The following is a 17,488-nucleotide window of genomic DNA, read 5'->3' on the forward strand; positions in this document are numbered from 1 at the left end:
GCCCATTAGTTATTAATGCGATAGGGCTCAAGGCCTAGTGTCGCAAAAAAAAAAAAAATCTGATGTTGGCGTCGGACGTCACTGGGCGAAAAATCATTCCGAACCACAACCACGCAGGCCCTCCGTGTGGCGCAGAGGCGGTACGGAACTAAGTGAATTCCTCGAAGTAAAATACGACAGACAAATTGTACAGTGCAACCTAACCAGAGCCAACAGACATAATAGCGTCGGAGTTCAATTTGAATATACTTGAAAACAGAATTCTGTTACGCGGACACTCTAACACAAACCCCTTTTTCCGAGCGGCGACGCCCGCTCGGTTCCTTGCAACAACGCCATCGCGCTCGCCTCCGCGGCAAAGCTGCGGTTACCGGGAAGCGTGAATAGCACTCAGAAATCTTCGAAATCTATCGCGTTCCACACTCAAAGGCGAAGCTTAAGCGTCCACCAAATTTTTCCACCCTGTTATTGCAGCATAAATAATTCACCTCAAATCGGTCAATCAGTCATATGCTATGACGTCTATTTTTGACGCTTAAAGAACCACGTTTTGCTACACATGCTGTTTAGTGCAGAAAGGGAAAGCACTTCCCTCCAGATGATCGAGCTTTTTGTCCTGTCTCCTCTCAAGAATGCAAGAAAATAATATTTATTTATTTATTTATTTATTTATTTATTTATTTATTTATTTATTTATTTTCATTCGTTCATTCGTTCATTCGTTCGTTCGTCCGTCCGTCCGTCCGTCCGTCCATCGGTCGGTCGGTCGGGTCGGGTCGGGTCGGGTCGGTCTTTCGTTCATTTATTATAATCTGCAATGGCGTAATTAGTGCATATTCTAATCGGAAAGCAAACGTTTTCTAAATACGCCCGCTCCGTAAACGCGATCGCCCGGAAAACAAAGAGCCTTCATGCCAATCTCGCACTTGGACTCCCCAACGGTAAACATCGTGCCTCGACACCAAAACAGCGGAACCACTAGCAACATCGTAAGCACGGCCTCCAGAATCACGGAGCTCGGGCCAGATCTCGGAAGCCATGGATGGCGTGCACAGAAATTCTCGTCCTGGCGTGGTCAGGACACCACGAGTGTAGAATGCACGAGGTTCGTTAGAAATGGCGTGCCCAGTAAACTGTCACTCACCCCTGAATTCGCGCACTGACCCAGGTTCGGCTGCTGTCAGGTACGGTCTGCTGCCTCTGAGGAGACGCACGGAACCGTCCGCCGGGTCTATGGAGAATTGCAGGCATCTGCGTAAAATGTATTAAAGCTCTTTAATCAAGCAACTCAAGAAGGCGTAGTATATCGGTTTCCCTTGCCGTGCGGCAAGTATTATATCGGCCAAACCAGCCGATGCGTAAACGAGAGGCTAGCAGAACATCGCCGCAAGGTAAAGCAAGGCATCGAAGGCCACATGGCAGAACTCTTGCAAGTCATACAATGGTTGTTATCCTATCTTTAACAGATGCACGATATTATATTCTCCCATAAATCGGCTAACCAGGGAAATAGTTGAGGCCAGAAAAATTCTTCGGCATGATCAGAGTTGTGTTAGTGCCCCGTCTGTAGCATTAAGTGATAAGGAAGTGAGGTTTCTGGACTGTGAAAAGGAATCACAGTGACAAGGGTTGGTTTCGCCGGCACATGTGGCTATGCAATTTTGCGCGTCGTTTGTTTGTTTTCTTGCCATCCTGTTTTTTCTGATTGTGGAAGCGTATATATATATATGTCGCTGTCACAATAAAAGCCAGTCGAAGTATGCGCTTGTTGTGTGTCCCTTCTTCGTTCGACGTCCTGTCTTTGTGCGCGCAAATGTTTAATAAGAAGCAACTCAGACGGCCGTTATCAACAGAGTCATTGTTACTCAAACATGGGTATTGGATTCGACGCACACCGCCTCTCTGGCAACCCTCGCATAAGCTGGACAGTGCAACGATGACGCGAAACGTGTCAGACAGACAGCACAAAACGTACCTCGAGCATCCGTGTAATTGGAATCGCAATAAAATGCAAAACCAACACAGCTCTCAGTAGCTCCTGAAAAAGTAACACGTGAGTGGGCCAAACCGGTAAGTGACGCTCAACTAAAAAAAAAAGTCGCAGTTTCGCCGAGAAGCTGCAGCATCGATTGCGACAGCATGTTAGTTGAGAGCTATACGGAGTAAGGATAGTAGTCTTATCGGTCGTACAATCTTGTAAACATAGGCATACTAACCAAATTAACAAGCGTGGTGTCATGCACGCACAAGCAAACGTGCATACATCTCACTGGATGACCGCGGAAAGTCGCTGTCAAAACGCTGGAATGAGGAAGCGCGGCAGCAGCGGCGAGCGAATTGACCTTCGTGCTGTGTCTTGCATAACGCGAACTACGCCGCGAAAACTCAGTGCACGGGCGGATTCTGTCCCGTCGCAGATGGATTTCAAGATACAGTGGCCCGGAGTACAGCGCCCCCCTCCTCCTACCCTCCCCCAGAAGCCTTGCACGTGACGGAAGACGGCGCGCTTCCTCCCCGATTTCCTAGCTTGCTTGCGCGAGATTGAGCCGCGATCGGCCGCACACCCTCGCACGCTTTCACTCGCACATACAGCATACGGCGCGCGGCTATTTTATAGCCCTTGGACTTAAACGGAACCTCACGGCTACGCCGACGGCGAGGGCAGAAATGCGCCCGGAGTGTCCATTTTATTGCTCTCGCAATAGAGAGAATGATAAAAATTTGAGGCTCTTTGATTTCTGACCCAAACCAACTGGCAGAAGCTGGCAGAAGCTGAGGCCGGTAAGCGCTGCAGGAATAGCGTAACTAATAACCAAAAGGCGTGGAACAAGCAAGTGGTTGGCTATTGTCTAATCATGCCTAATTGCCAAATTCTGCAATGGTGTAATGGTGGCATTTTCAGCCAATTAGGGAGGTCGTAGCAGCCCTCTGAGCCAATCAGAGATGGCTAAATGGCAAATTTGACAAGTGGTGGAATCTTACAATGCCCGGAATAGTACCTCCAGTCTGCGTTAGCAGCATGGTCACAGCGGTTGTTGTTGTTGTTGTTGTTGTTGTTGTTGTTGTTGTTGTTGTTGTTGTTGTTGTTGTTGTTGTTGTTGTTGTTGTTGTTGTTTACGCTGGTTTCACAGGTGCTTCGCTTGACACTTCTGGCAAGTCACCTAATTCGGTCTGTTGAACTCGTTGTTGTTGATACAGCGCCTTCTCATGACGGATCCAAGGCGTGTGGTCGGGTAACACCGCTAAAGAATGTGCCCCTCTGCAGCCTTAGAAATGAGACGTTAGAACGGCAACTGTATAAGGTTCCTCTGGCACCCACGAGCTCAGGGTCGATACCAAAGGGTGGCTCCCAAGGCTGCGTGTAGGAGTCGAGAAGGATCTATAGGTGACGTCCCAAACGTGGCGCCTCCGACTCCCGCAGTCGCTTCTGGCGCATGCTGCCAGCAAAAAAAAAACTTAGATATGGTTTTGCTCCCCAGAAAAAGCCATCGCTGGGGCTTGAACTTAGACACCACCATTCTGACGCGTTCCTGTTATTGTGAATGTTAAGGAGCGTTTCGAGCACCTAGAGACGCGAGCTACACTAGAGAGTTTTATTTTTTCTCGCTACATGATACACTACAGCTATACGTTACATGTTAGGACCTTTGCGCATGCACGTCGTATACCGTGAATTGCTGTGGAAGTCGCCGCCGCTAACCGTAATAACCATCCTAACCGCGGCAAAATGGCAGCGCCCACACAGCGCCGACCACCAGCTTTGATCTTAATTCGTGCTTGTTACGGTACCTAGCTCCGCCCTGTCAGCAAGAAACGAGTGGCAAAATCCGTCATCGATAAGTGTCATCTCAATCTGAGGTCCAATCATTAGGTATGTTTTGTCGTAATGATTGAAATCGGCTGTTTCCACTCCGCTAGGACTACAGACACGGCACCGAGCCGTGAAACTGGTTTGATTTCTAATTAGCAGATGGTACCGCAGCAGGCACGTACGCAGGATATTTCTCGGGGGGGGGGGGGGGGGGGGGTAATCGCGCGGGCACCGAATCGATGAGAAAACTGGCCTCCACACCCCAGAAGATGCCGATAACTACCGCCATCCAGAAGGAGTGAAAAGATTGACAACTATTATCCTCTGTAAAGATGGAATGGGAGCGAAAGCTGACAGTCAACGCTCAAAAAAGAAAAGCAAAGCGTTTCACATCCGCTGCGGGTCGGCCTGAAGATAGTGCAATATCGGGCCGACCCGTGGCAAAGGTGAAGCAGGCGTTAAGCACTTAGGTGGGCCGCTCCCGAAGGTAGTGCAACACCGGGCCCACCCGCGGCGGAGGTGAAGCAGGCGTTAAGCTCTCCCCATACGTGGGCCCATCCAGAAGATTCCGAAGGGCGCGTTATAGGTTCCCGAGTCCACATGGGTATGTACCATTGAGAGAGAATAAACATTTTTATTAGGTAAATGCAGCTTTGGAGCGGCGTCCTCATTCCAGAATGCCTTGAGCTCGGGCCGCGTCCTGGGCCCTCGCAATCAGCCGTTGCTGATCCCCGAGGTCGGAGCTGCAGCCAAGGCTCTCTCCCAAAGCTCGTTAGTGGGGTAAGGATTCGGAGGATGTAATGGTGCCGCTCTGCAACCCCCTACTATGTGCCATTGATCTTGGACCCTTTTTGCACTATCACCAGGATCGTCCCACTTTATGATTTTTTCTGTTAACGGATGCCGAAAAGAAAACTACGGAAGTTAGTCATACACTGCTTTCGCGGTAAAAGGCAGCAAAATGTTGACCGCCGAGTAGATTGATTTGTCGGCGCTTCAGGAATGTGTGGGAGGGTGGTGGCGTGGGCGGATAGGGGGCGGGGGGGGGGTATGCTGCTTAATTTCGGGGGGGGGGAAGGCCGGGCCCCCCCAGGCACCCCCCCCCGGTACGTGCCTGTACCATAGCATTTGCATTTGTAATGCGCTTACAATGTGGAACGCTATAAAAGCCTAATAGTTCACTGCATAATTAATTTACTGCCCCACTCTAGGATGGCACGTGATGACGGTAGCGAGAAAACGCTAAGCAGACGCCGATTAGACGCTGTGACGCAAGTGAACAGTTGTAAGGGCATTCGCCAGTACTACTTGTCAAGCAGGCTGTAAGGTAACTACAGGGAAAGCGTACAGGTAAAGCGAAGCCCTGCTATCGCATACATGTAAACGCAGCTTATGGTTACGGCATCAAAACATTTTTTTTTGCGTCAATTCACCAACCATGGAGCATGTAAGAGGATGGCAAGCAGACTCTGAGCAGACGACGCGACGCGATGAGCACACCTTGAGGGGCATTCGGCCTTCCTATTGGCTAAGAATTTGTGTAGTTTCCAGACTGCTAAAACCTGCTGGTGAGATGGATATATGCCTGCCGCGTCGCTTGTTTTACAATTTGAGCGACGGTAGCTGTAGTTCAAGGGAACCGCGAGGAGATGGCGCTCGTAGTCGTCTATACATGCGGCATGTTGGAGAAGTTAAAGCTTTTGTTATAAGGCAACACTTTGCTTTAAAATGCAGTTTCTTCATTTAACTCAAACGTGCAGAGACAGTGTCATTTGCGTACGTTCTGAGTGGCTAAGCATCATCGGCGTCCGGCACTGGACGCTTCCGTGATGTTAGCAGATGCGAAAATTTATAACGGAGAAAGCAGCACGCGATTTAGATTTCAAAGCTTAGAACCAAGCTGTCGGCTCATATGGCGGGCCCCTAGTAAACGAGGCATTGATTGCAATAAGTTCGACATTCATGGCCATACATCGAAAACCAATTTCAAGGAGGTCATCGAGATAATGGTCTCACTTTGCTGCCGAAGCGACTTGAGGGGTAGCGAAAATCTTCTATATTCACCTCTGATTTCCCGTGAAGGGGGCAAAATAGGTATGAAAGGACTAGCTAATGGCCCGAAGCGGACAGACTTCACGCCGCCATGTAGGGTTGTGACGTGGCTTCCGTGGAACGGAAGTCTGTGGGTGACCGGCTGCTGTAAAATAGGAGGACTCTTAAGGTTCGCCTTTAAGAGTGGAACGCGATGGCAATCATATCCTTCACTGCTTCTCACGCTTCCCGGCAGCTGAAGCTTCTGCAACCGTATTGTTCACCGGCAAACGCTTGCGGCGAACGCTACGCACGAAGGCGAGCTTTCTGGTAGAAACGCGGCCTCTTGCGTGGGCCGGTCCAGAAGAGAGTGCACAGCCGCGCCGAAGAAATTACATGATTTTCAGGTTTCTGTTATCGTCTCGCACTTCTAACATATTTCAGTCTGATAAGATTTAACATAAAAGGCATGCGCTGGGGGTGTTTTGCTTCATGTCATTTATTTGTGAGCTGTCGTTCTCAAAATTCCGAGGAATAACTCTATCGAGAATTGCAGGGCGGACCCGGGGATTGCGCCAGGTGGAAATTCAAGACGTGGAGCAACACAAGTATGAGGCGAGAGCAGAAGCTAACGTTAGGTTGTGTCTGATTTCTCTATGATACGACTGCTAAGGGTTATAACTTGATTATAACACTGAGCATATATAAACAAGAGTTACACACAATTGCGGTCAAAAAACATTCAACTATATCCAAGTGCGAACGAAGAAGCTGCAAGAAGTCTCTCTGCCTCCACAACGTCGACTGCTATGTATGGAACGGAGTAAATGTGCGGTGTAATTTAGGTCAGTATAACTCACAATTTACTTTACCTTTATCTCATGCTTATATTTCCGATCAAAGACCGTTTTTGTAAGAAATTTGCCTCCCTCTTTCTTCATCAGTAAAACATTGGTGCCTCGACATCCGCGTTCTACATGACGCGCACTCGCGCTCTTGTTTGTCAAGAGTCTTGCGCGCCTCTCTCTCTCTTGATCTGACCCGGAGTCATGGCACGGGCTCAAGGTGCAGTGGCGTCTGCATTGTTCACTAGAAGGACGTGCACTCAGACGACGTGCGTCAGTAGAACTGGCGGATGCTGCCAAGAAGCTCCGTATTGCCCTTCGGGTCCATCAACTGACTCCGCTGATGCGGTCATGGCAGCGTGAGCTACGGAGGCGTTTCCAACGCCTCATCGCAGCGTCGTCTTTGTCAGCTGCTGCTTGGCGAAGCAGACGTAATCCGTGTGCACACCCTGAAGTTTTGCGCTTTGCAAGAAACTCGCTTTTTGGACAGCCGAATGCATTCGGTTCTGCGACCCCTTGAGCACTTCCTGTTACGTCGCCTCCCGTGCGTGATTATTGGTTCTTAGTGACAAATTTTGAAAACATGCTGCGTAGTACTATGCGAATGGATCATGGTAACGGCGAAATGCTTAGTGAGCTGCCTCAGGTTCCACCTGAGGTCGCTGAACGCCTTTGTGCACTACCGTCAGCTGATAAAGTGAAGGCAACATCATCTTCCATGAAGCATGGCTCGGCCCCAGGGCCGGACGGGTTACCCGTTGAGTTTTATCTAACCTTCTGGAAAGATATTGGTGCCACTTTCATGTCTGTGCCTAAGACCTTTACTTGAATGACAGCCTGAACGTACAGCGAAGAAAAATAAGAGGCAGACGGTTTCTTCGCCGTACATTGCACGTGTATGCGTTTGAGCCTTTCAGGCTATTATTGAGATGTGTGTGTGTGTTATTATTAAAAGACCAGCGCGTATGCTTCGTGTATAATGCCTAACCTGGACAGCTCGGTTAGACACTCGACAGAGATTAGTGCGAGAAGGGGCGAGAAGATTCGGGCACTGAGCGCGGTCCAGAGCACCGACGCCATCGAGGGCGGTTATGAGAGCAGCGCGATTGAAGTGCGACCAGGTGAGGTTTAACTAAACCGCAGGCACAACCAGAATTTGTGTTGAAAATGAAATTTCTAATGAATTTGGTATTGAGAGATTTTTTTTTTCACTTTAGAATTAAGAGTGAAGACTTGTTCTTTAGGGGCTACTAGAAAAAGGGGCGTCTTCACGCCGCTTCAGGCGAGATCCAATACAGCTCTTGTAGAATGCAGGAAAAAAGGCGCGCTGGTATGGTTCCCATACCAAACGCCGTCTTCAAGTGTTGTGGGACTTTGCTCGACAGAGTTTTTCGCGAGTTCTTGATGGCGTTGGTGCTTGCGAGATGTGCTTCGTCGTGGGTAACGTGTCCAGTCAAAAAGTAGTAAGTTATGTGATCACCGGATAATTGTTTACTATAGCTGCCTTCGTGCGGCTGCATGCGCTGAGCCAACGAGCTTGGATGCCGGCGATGTGGCCACTACTCAACGCCGAAAGCTTCTTTTTTTGTCCGCAAAAAGAAGCAGTTGTGTTCCATGCGTGCGTTAGATTGCGACACCGGCAACGCTGGCGTTTCACTGCGTCGCTCTGCGCGATAAAAAAAAAAACTCGAAAAGGCCATCGCGTCGGATTGCGCAACATTTTTAAAATACTGCCCTAATGGCAGGCCATCGAAATTAGTTTCACGCCTTTGACAATTAAAACGACGCCACTTCTGTTTGTTCGTTTTTGTTTTCTTAACGGATATGGCGTCACTTTATTTTTGTTCCACCGGAAGTCTTCGCTCGTCGCGCAGATGGCGCTATAAGCCGCAGGAACCGCAGCTGAACCGCCATGTTTCTGAACTTATGGGCTTCTTTGGAAGCTTGGCTACCAGGTATAAGGTTAATTTGGAAAGCACCACAAGAAGCTTCACCTTGAAGAGAAATACCAGCGCGAAACGCAAGATCAGAGGGGAATTTAGCGGAACTCTTAGCTGTAAATGTGTGTCTACAAATATAGAAATTAAATGCAATGTCAATATATGTTTCTAAGAATTTCTTCTAGATTCTCGAGCAGAGTTTGTAAAATTTTATATAATTGGGCACTACAATGAGTGTTCTCAGTTTTAAATTTTGTCTTTTTCCCTCTTGTAATATGACATTGCCATGTACCAGATACTAATGTGTTCTTGCGTATATCATTGAATAACCTATGCTAGCCTTTACGGTTATGGACTAAAACAAGAGAGAAGGATCTGCCACCTTTCTTATGAGTGTCAGTAAACACTGCGCCAATAAAGAAGAAAAGGCGTTCGCCATCTGGACGTGTTGCCATGCTGGACTAGTGTCCAACCTCTCAGACAGAAGCGCTTTGGCGACATTGTCACTCACGACACGACTGCCTTCCAGGGACTTCGATGCTGCATTTACGAGGCCCGGGCAAACTGGGTGCACACACTACACCAAAAACAGACAGTGCTAAATCGCAGCGCTCGCTTCGCTTTCCTAGCGCGGCCCTTCCGTGCTTAATTTATCGGATAAACTAATTATGTCACAAAGTAATCAGTTGCGAGCTTATTTGTTTAGCTTCTTAAGCTATTTTTGGTGCGCTCGCATTTCCCTCTTCTTCATTAATTTGTACATTTCGATTTCAACTGCCGCTAATTTTCCCTGTTCTTACCTTGGTTTCATCGTCTGTTTGCTTTGTGTTGTTACGTGAAGCTGAAGCCGAATACTATTTACAATTTATCTACAGGGAAGCTCACGGAGGCCAAAATGGCGACGCTATATCAAGCCGGCACACACATTCGTCTTCGTCCTCCTCAGTGCAGCCACACTGTGGCGGCTGTTCCGTAGCAATATGCTCATTATTACCGAAAATTGAGCCCCTCAATTTCCCTTCTTCTCTCTTTCACTAATAGCTATGTAACGGGCCTATTCATGTTAGACCTACTTCAGTAGATTCAAAATTTTCTTTGATATCTGTAATATCCTCAGCCGTGAGCTGTACATTAATCGCCACTTTATTATCAACGTCATTTGTAATTTAACCCAACGTCCTTTGGGGCTTTTGCCAATACATGTGCAGGATCTATCCACGGTACGTGCAACGTGGCTTCAAAAAAAAACTGCAATTCTTTTTTGGGTGATCACTCGAAAGCCGCCCCCCCCCCCCCGCCGCTAATTTAGGGCCAAAGAGTGCAAACAGAGAAGATCGACGGTAAAGGCGCGAACAAGATTTAACGAGCTTACAACAACTGAAGCAGCAAAAGCCTGACGCAGTAACACCATGGCTACAATCCGCCAAGACTTGGAGTACGCCCCCCGGTAAACTTCGAACGCGCGCTCTGGTCGCGGCCAGCATCCTTGCCGCTGACAGCGCAAAGTTTGCCTCGCACTATCGGCGTAACACGACGCCCCAACGAGGAACTTGCCGGACGGCGAGATTACATGAGACGCGTACGCCATAGGCCGGCGCTCCGTCTTGACTCCAAAGGATTCTCGTAGTTTTTGGATTCCCTGTGAGCGTGACATTCTTCTGGACGCCCTCCACCGGGACTACGCAGAGGAGTTTGCTGCCCCAACGTATAGCCGGTCGTGTTCCGTCCTTTCGATAACTTCTCTAAATTGGCACAGGTAGCTTTGTCGGCCGACGGTGGTCAACGAAAACGCCTGTCTGAAGCCACTGTTTCGAGAAGAGGATTAGTCTCTTCGCCAGGGTGCTCTGCCTCAGTGTGGAAAGAAAAAGTCTACGATGCGAATTCGCTGCATTGAACGTATCGAAGCGTCGTAGGGCAGTGCCGAGTACGTCGAGCGAAGGTTGGAACAGCGAGGGCAGACGAGTCGGCGTCAAATCAGAATATACAGGGTGTCCCTGTGTATTCCCTGTATATTGTCCCTGTATAAACAGGGTGTCCCTGTCCCACGTAACTTGAGCCAAGACGTTAAATGTGAAAGGCGTGTCGGAAGCGAATGGAACCGAACGCATGCTATTCGCAATAGCCTAAAGTAACTCAGACAATTTTTCCCCATAATTCACTAATTACTTAAGTTTAATTACCCAACTTTTTAATTATTAGCTTAGGACCCCAAGTATGAAACGCTGATTTGTAGAGCACCTTCAGAAACCACCGATCGAGTTATTTCCTTTACGATACGTCTCACGTCGTCCTTTTTTCCGGATTGCAAAGAAACCTCGCGAAATATGAAAAATGCCACGTGACGGAGCGCTTGCGCAGTGGTATCGTGCTGCTCTCAAGCGTGCGTTCGGTGAACGAGGCCGGCTCCCGTCGGATGAACAGCGAAAATGCATGCTGCTGGCCGAGCGCTACCGATGAGATAAAGAAGGCCCTGCCGCTTCCCCGTCGCAAGTCACGATGCATTCGACCTTGCAGCCGAACTCAAGTGCTCTGCACCGTGATGGAACTGAATCCAGTCAAAGCAAATCGGAAGCCGTCATGTCTGAATTTGTATTTTGACTTCTTGCTGCCTATTGGCAATCAATGGACGTTCGTGATTCGTCCCGGCGGTATGAGTTTTACCTCTCCTGTGTTGTCGCGCTGCTCTATTTTGGAATGCTTGATGCAAGCGAAAATCATCTTGTGTTTGTGCGGTACGCAAGCGTTCTTCTTTCCCTTCATAGCTCTTTCTTATATTTAAACAGGTTCTCTTGCGCCATCACACATTTCTAAAGCATTCAATATTTGCTGCCTGACCACAATCATCGTGAGGATTATAACAATAGCCCTAAGCTATGGCCACGGCCCACTAGAAAAATTACAGGCTCATATTTCTTGTGCATAACGTGCTCTTTTGCCTCGCGTTCGGCCGAAACCAAGAAACAGCCCTTTTCAGACATAGCATAGCGTCATTGAAATGATCAATATGAGTCGCTTTTATTTTTATATCAATGGTTGCATGTTTAAATGCGAAGTATCCTTTGCCTCATCCTTCGCACTTTTAAGTAAGTAAGTAGGTGGGTAGGTTCCTGTCTCGCCTGGCTTTAATAAAAAAAAACATAGCGCGCGACCGATGGTGAATCACACCAATGCCTTCGAGCACAGCAGCCCGGTGCTCCCACCACCAGACCACGATCGCTTTCGTTTTGTTTCTTTATTGAACTAAGCCACGATCGCACGCATACTTCTCTAGTTCCAAAGATAACTAGCTCTTTGAAAAACTCAATGACGTGCGCCACTGTCTCGTCTTCTTTCTTTGTGCCAGCTCGTGCTTCGATGCGCTGCACGTTAGACTGCACAGTCACCGGAACCGTCCAATTTCCTTCCCCCCCCCCCCGTATACTTTCCTCGTACCACTTAACGCTGCGAAGAACCTGTGCGACGCTGTACCAACTTCACAGTCGCTCAAGTTATTCGTGGTTCTGACGTTTATCCGGTGGAGTGAAAAATGCCATCGTCGTTTTGACATACGTACACTCTCCTGGCGTGGCCCTTAGAGGAAGGACTATGTAGCACATAACTTTCTGAAGATGTCGCAATTCGTTTCTGATGTCGTTTCTCTCGCTCATGCTAGCCCACTGCCCGTGTAGAACCAAACACGATCGCCGTGTCGTATGAGCTCGTGTCGAATGACCGGAGTAGAAACCCACGTCCTTGCGGACATATGATCGTCGTTGACGTCGTAGTTGCGGTGCGCTGCTGTCATCACACACATTTACTCTCGCGACCATACGCACGACTACTTTGTGCACGCGTTGGTTCACCTGGTAATGATTCGCGGAACCCAACACGACTTTAAACTGCTTCTCATGCCACCGATACCGCCATTGCATGGGATCCGCAATTTTTTTTTTTTTTTGTATAGCACACACCTGGAATCTGACATTCTGAATCCACCTGGCTCGGTTAGTTAGTTGAGAAACCTGACAGAACTACCTTTTCACTGAAGAAGCGTTTTTAGCTGGGCTTGTTGATGCATATTACCTTTCGGGTGCTCGCGTTTGTTTCCTTTCTTGTCCCGTCCTCGCGCAGTTCATTCAAAAGCACTTTTTCCCCAAACATTAAAATTTCGCGAGAAGCAATACTGGGCGAGTTTGTACGCATTCATATTTGAACTGCGAAAATAAACAGTCTCCAAGAGATTAGGTTAAGATAGGTGCGGAAACTAGCCTATCTGAACTACCTTGTCTCCAAATATTCAAACTTCGCAAGAAGGAATACTGGGTCGGTTCTTGCGCATTCGTACTTGAAGCACAAAACAAGAACACTCACACAGATATTGGGTTAGGTTGGACGCGAAGCTTGACCTAACTTAACCACGCTGTCGCCAAACACTCAAACTTCGTAAGAAAGACAACTGGGCGACTTCGCGTGCATTCGTATTTAGAGCACGAAAGAAAACAACGGCACCGGAATTAGGTTACTTAGGCGCAAAGCTTGACCTTGGCTTTCCGAATTTTGGTCAAACATTTCAGTTTCTTCTGACCGAGTTGGAAATCGTATAGAGTAGGGCCGCCAAAGGGAACATTGGCACAGGAAACAAAGGTTACTGTGACACAAGCACTGCAAGAAGACTGAACACCTAAGCACAAAGTCGAATTTTGCGAAAACGAAAACACCCCAGAACAGGGAATTTCCACGACGTGACCTTCTCGGCTGTACTTACGTAGCTTGTCTCGCCAGCATGACGGCGGTTGCGGCAAGGATCGCTATCCTAAGCCGCATATTCCCAGCATTCCTACAAAGTCCTCCGCGTGCTCCATGTAAATTCTGGCCATTGGCGATGTACTTGTGTCGGACAATGATGCTCGAGTCGTTACGGATCAAACGAAGCATGGCCACTTGCTTTCTTAGTTTCCCTCTACACGACGTCACCGCGCGAAACAAAAATTCATGCCGGCACCCGGCGGGCGAAAGTGTTATACGCCCTCAAGACTCGAGAGACGCTAGGTGACGATTCGTTGACTAACTCCGAGCTTTGTCGTCGCTTCCTTCGCTGAGAGATGGAGAAGGCAGCGCAAGGGTAAGAGAGGGCAGGCTTGTTTATCAAGGGGGCCGACCGACTCATTATCTAACTTGTGGCAGCCCCCTTTCGGCCGTAATCTGAGAGTAGGGAGGCCCGCATGCATTGGTGTCGCTCGCCATAGGATGCCGGACACAAGCTAAGGGTGCATGCCTGGCCCTCCGGTATCACTGAACACCGTCGTCAAGATGTAACAGCAAACGAATCATAAAAGAGATGGTGAAAAAACAAGGGTGAGCTACACGGTCCCTTTCTGTTTATTTATTAATGCAAAAGCATTATATGTCCCATGAAGCAGGAAAATCCGGCGGGTGTCGGGCGTTGACACCCGTTGGCAAGAGAAACCACGTGATCAAGTAAGTGATGATGTCACATTCCCGGCGCTGGACCTTCTGCGGCTCGCACTACGACATCCCACGGTGAACAGCCACGGCGTCGGACGGACGCCGTGGCCCACACCGAAAAAATTTACTTGGCCCATTTCGAATACTGAGTTGACCTACGTAAGAAACCGGCCTGGCAATCTCCCAAAATTGACTTGGCCCACCCCCAATATTTGGGTGGACACCCGAAAAATTGACTTTGCCCAATTCGAGCACATGACCAAGTCAGAAGTAGCGCGCGGAAGAGTCACAATGCTTTCGCACTCAATGTGCGTAGAAAGACTTAAGTGCCTCTGTAACGTTCTTCTGGTTTTTGTATTTCGCGCCGTTTTTTGCGAACTTGCCGACCAGCCCGGCTTGACACAGTTTCGCGCTTGTCAGGTCGAATGAAGTGCTTCGTTTTCTTTTGATATTTTGATTTTTAAGATGGCCTGCCCAGAACCAGAGGAGAAGTGATCGCTAAGGATGGATATATGGATATCCATCCCATATATCCATTTCACGGATAAGTGGGAGGTACATATTCCATATTCGTGGACAATGCAGGGAAGGCGTAAATTCCAGAACGCCCGTAAACAAGAGAAAACCAAAAGAACAAATTTTCTGAGTGTTTTGTCACCAAAATACCGTGATGGTATCAAATGCCTGAGCCAACAGTTTGTAGGAAAAAACAGCATTAAAATATAACCCTTATTGGCCAGTTATGTTGAACATCGTTATGCAAGTGAAAGGACTCATCCTCGTTGTCCTTCCTGTCGCATGTATTTCCGCAAGCTCATATTTATTTCTTAAATGTGCTTGTTCAGCCAACGTAAAGAATCAAGGCACTGTGATGATGGTGTCGAGTGCAGTCATTTCTGGTACTTTCATAAAGCGCGAGGGTTCAAGTGCTAACTTATTCTAGTGCTAACAATTTCCGGTCGTATTTCTTTCTGCGTGTGTTTCTAGCAATGAGACGCTGTGTCATTCCACGGGTTTCGTTCGGGAATCAAGCATCGAGAATGTTTTATGCCCAAACCTGACCGCTTGTCTATGAATTCATTGGAGGCTGCTGGACTGCTCCTGCATTCAAAACAACAACGTTGAGTGGCTTCAAATTCTGTGTATTTTAGTTTTTTGGATCTTACTATATTTCTTAAGATTTGGCCATAACGAAGTCACTCCAGCGCGATGCTAAACCTAATGTCATGAAAAAAAATTGGAGGACGCTTAAGCTTCGCCTTCAAGAGTGGAACGCGACAGCGTTCCCGTCGACCCGTCAAGGGGTGTAAGACAATGGGCTACGGCGCAGCGACTACGCGCCCCGCATCGGACGCGGTGAGCGTCGAGCAACGCAGCGTTCGGCGCGACAACGAAACGTGCGCCTGAGCAAGCGACGCACGCCTGAGCCTTAGAAACAGCACGTTTCTAAGGCAACACCGCGTTCACTACAGGCGCTTTTGTACCGCTTTGAAGCATCGAACTCGTGGCTCAGTATTGTAAACTGACGTGTTGAAGTCGGCAATAAAGAAAAAAAAAAAAAACTCGTGGCTCAGTGGTAACGTCTCCGTCTCACACTCCGGAGACCCTGGTTCGATTCCCACCCAGCTCATTTTGGAAGTTGCTTTTTATTTATGAAGTGCCTGCCGTGATTTATCGCTCACGGCCAACGCCGCGGACGCCGACACCGACACCGACGACACCGGCTTTTCTGCGACACGAGCTCCTTAACGCTATCGCGTTAAAAATGGGACGCCGCATTTTCACCGCCGGTACCATGCACCATGCTTTACTTAAGCATTGGAGCAGCGCCGGCAGAGATTAGCGCGCAACGAAGACCCTCTTCGGTTTTCTCCGGAACACTGTTTTCATTTGATTTTGTTTGTTTTGAACATGAAAGTCTATGAGCGACTAGGGTGGAACTCAGTGCTCATGGTGGAATTGGCGGGTACATGTGAGCTAGCTAAACCACGTGATAGCGGTATTACGCTACATGGCTGATGGCCCAAATCCCCATTCAATGACCTGCACCTCAGTAATCATTTTAATCAGTGCAGCACGGTGGCTTATTTATGCTACTGTTGTTTGTTTGTTTGCTTGCTTTCTTGCTTGCTTGCTTGCTTGCTTGTCTGTCTCTCTGTCTGTTTGTTGTTTGTCTGTCTGTTTGTTTTTGTTTGTTTGTTTGTTTGTTTACTTGTTTGTTTGTTTGTTTGTTTGTTTGTTTGTTTGTTTGTTTGTTTGTTTGTTTGTTTGTTTGTTTGTTTGTTTGTTTGCGGCCAAAGTGGTGCTAGCTTTAAGTTTTCTTGCACTTGTCTAACAGGATGTCGCTACTAATTTCACATAATGAGGCCGTCCTGAAAATATCTGGCTAGTCGTGCATGAACATGCAGTGAGCTTCAATGACCTGGATCAGTCCACGAAGTGCGGGCCTAATGTGATGAACCTTCAGGTTACCATTTCTCAAAGAGTTTCTTAGAATAATTACTAGAGGTAACGCTGGCGCTGCAATCGTTCAAGCCACCATGGGAATGATGAGAAGTACGTACGCGGATTTGTCGGATCTTTGGGCTTGTGGATTCAGACGTTCTCGTGGCTTCGTTTATTACGCTTTGTACGCCTTCATTTTCGTAAATTTCGGAGAAATCTATACTTTTCGAAGTGCAGGAGACGCTGCAAGCACGCCCAATCGCTACTCATTGCAGCAGTCCTCCTTGTCGAAGTGGCCAGGTCGAAACGCACGGAGCTTCTCAAGGCGCTGGCTAGTCCGTGATAAATTCATGAGGGCGTCTTATATCGCTTCTCGATGCATGCATCTGTGGCGTAATCCGTTCAATATTGGGCTTCTGTGCTGGAGGTCCTGTGTTCGTATCCCGCCGTCGGACAATTTTAATAATGTGTATTTATTTATTACACAGTAAATATTTGAATATGGCAAATTTACAAAGTCACGAAGCCGGTTGAAGCCCGAATGACGACGTTTAGGAACATCCATGTACAGTCAACGCCAAAAGTTTACGGGATGCGGTTTCCCCAGCAAATGTGAGTTCCTGCACTGTTAAGGCATGACACTTCGTATTTAATGAATCACTGTGTAGGTGGCGAAGGCTACTACATGCTGGAACATTTACTTCGACGCTGTGTGACCTCGCGCTTCGCGAGAATTCAGCTTCTTGGCAGATCCTGCGTCCCGTAAACTTTTGCGGTTGACTGTACTTCCCGCAATTCCCACGCTGGCTGAACCGTCCCCATTGCAGTTCCCTCTAGTAATCATTCTATGAAACCATATGCCATTTGTCGAAGCAACGCTCATTTTCTATCCGTTTATTCGACTCCCTAATACGGGTGTCACATGGCTCGCTTTTGATCGCGATGAAGCCCGATCCGCATAGGATTTCTCG

The 17,488-nt window shown here is 48.1% G+C and overlaps 1 protein-coding gene across 1 annotated transcript in view; it reads right to left on the bottom strand.

Annotated features, from left to right (window-relative positions):
- Positions 1-13,681, bottom strand: part of LOC142589825 (mannan-binding lectin serine protease 1-like) — a 45,072-nt gene extending 31,391 nt beyond the window's left edge. Inside the window, exons 1-2 of the mRNA XM_075701413.1 lie at positions 13,372-13,681; positions 1,145-1,251 (exon numbers count right to left, since the gene is read on the bottom strand). Of these exons, the coding sequence (XP_075557528.1) occupies positions 1,145-1,251; positions 13,372-13,541 (277 nt within the window). The 5' untranslated portion in view covers positions 13,542-13,681. The remainder of the gene's footprint in view (positions 1-1,144; positions 1,252-13,371) is intronic.
- Positions 13,682-17,488: the final 3,807 nt, after the last annotated feature.

The sequence above is a fragment of the Dermacentor variabilis genome, chromosome 8 (genome assembly GCF_050947875.1).
Source record: "Dermacentor variabilis isolate Ectoservices chromosome 8, ASM5094787v1, whole genome shotgun sequence".
Lineage (NCBI taxonomy): Eukaryota > Metazoa > Arthropoda > Arachnida > Ixodida > Ixodidae > Dermacentor > Dermacentor variabilis.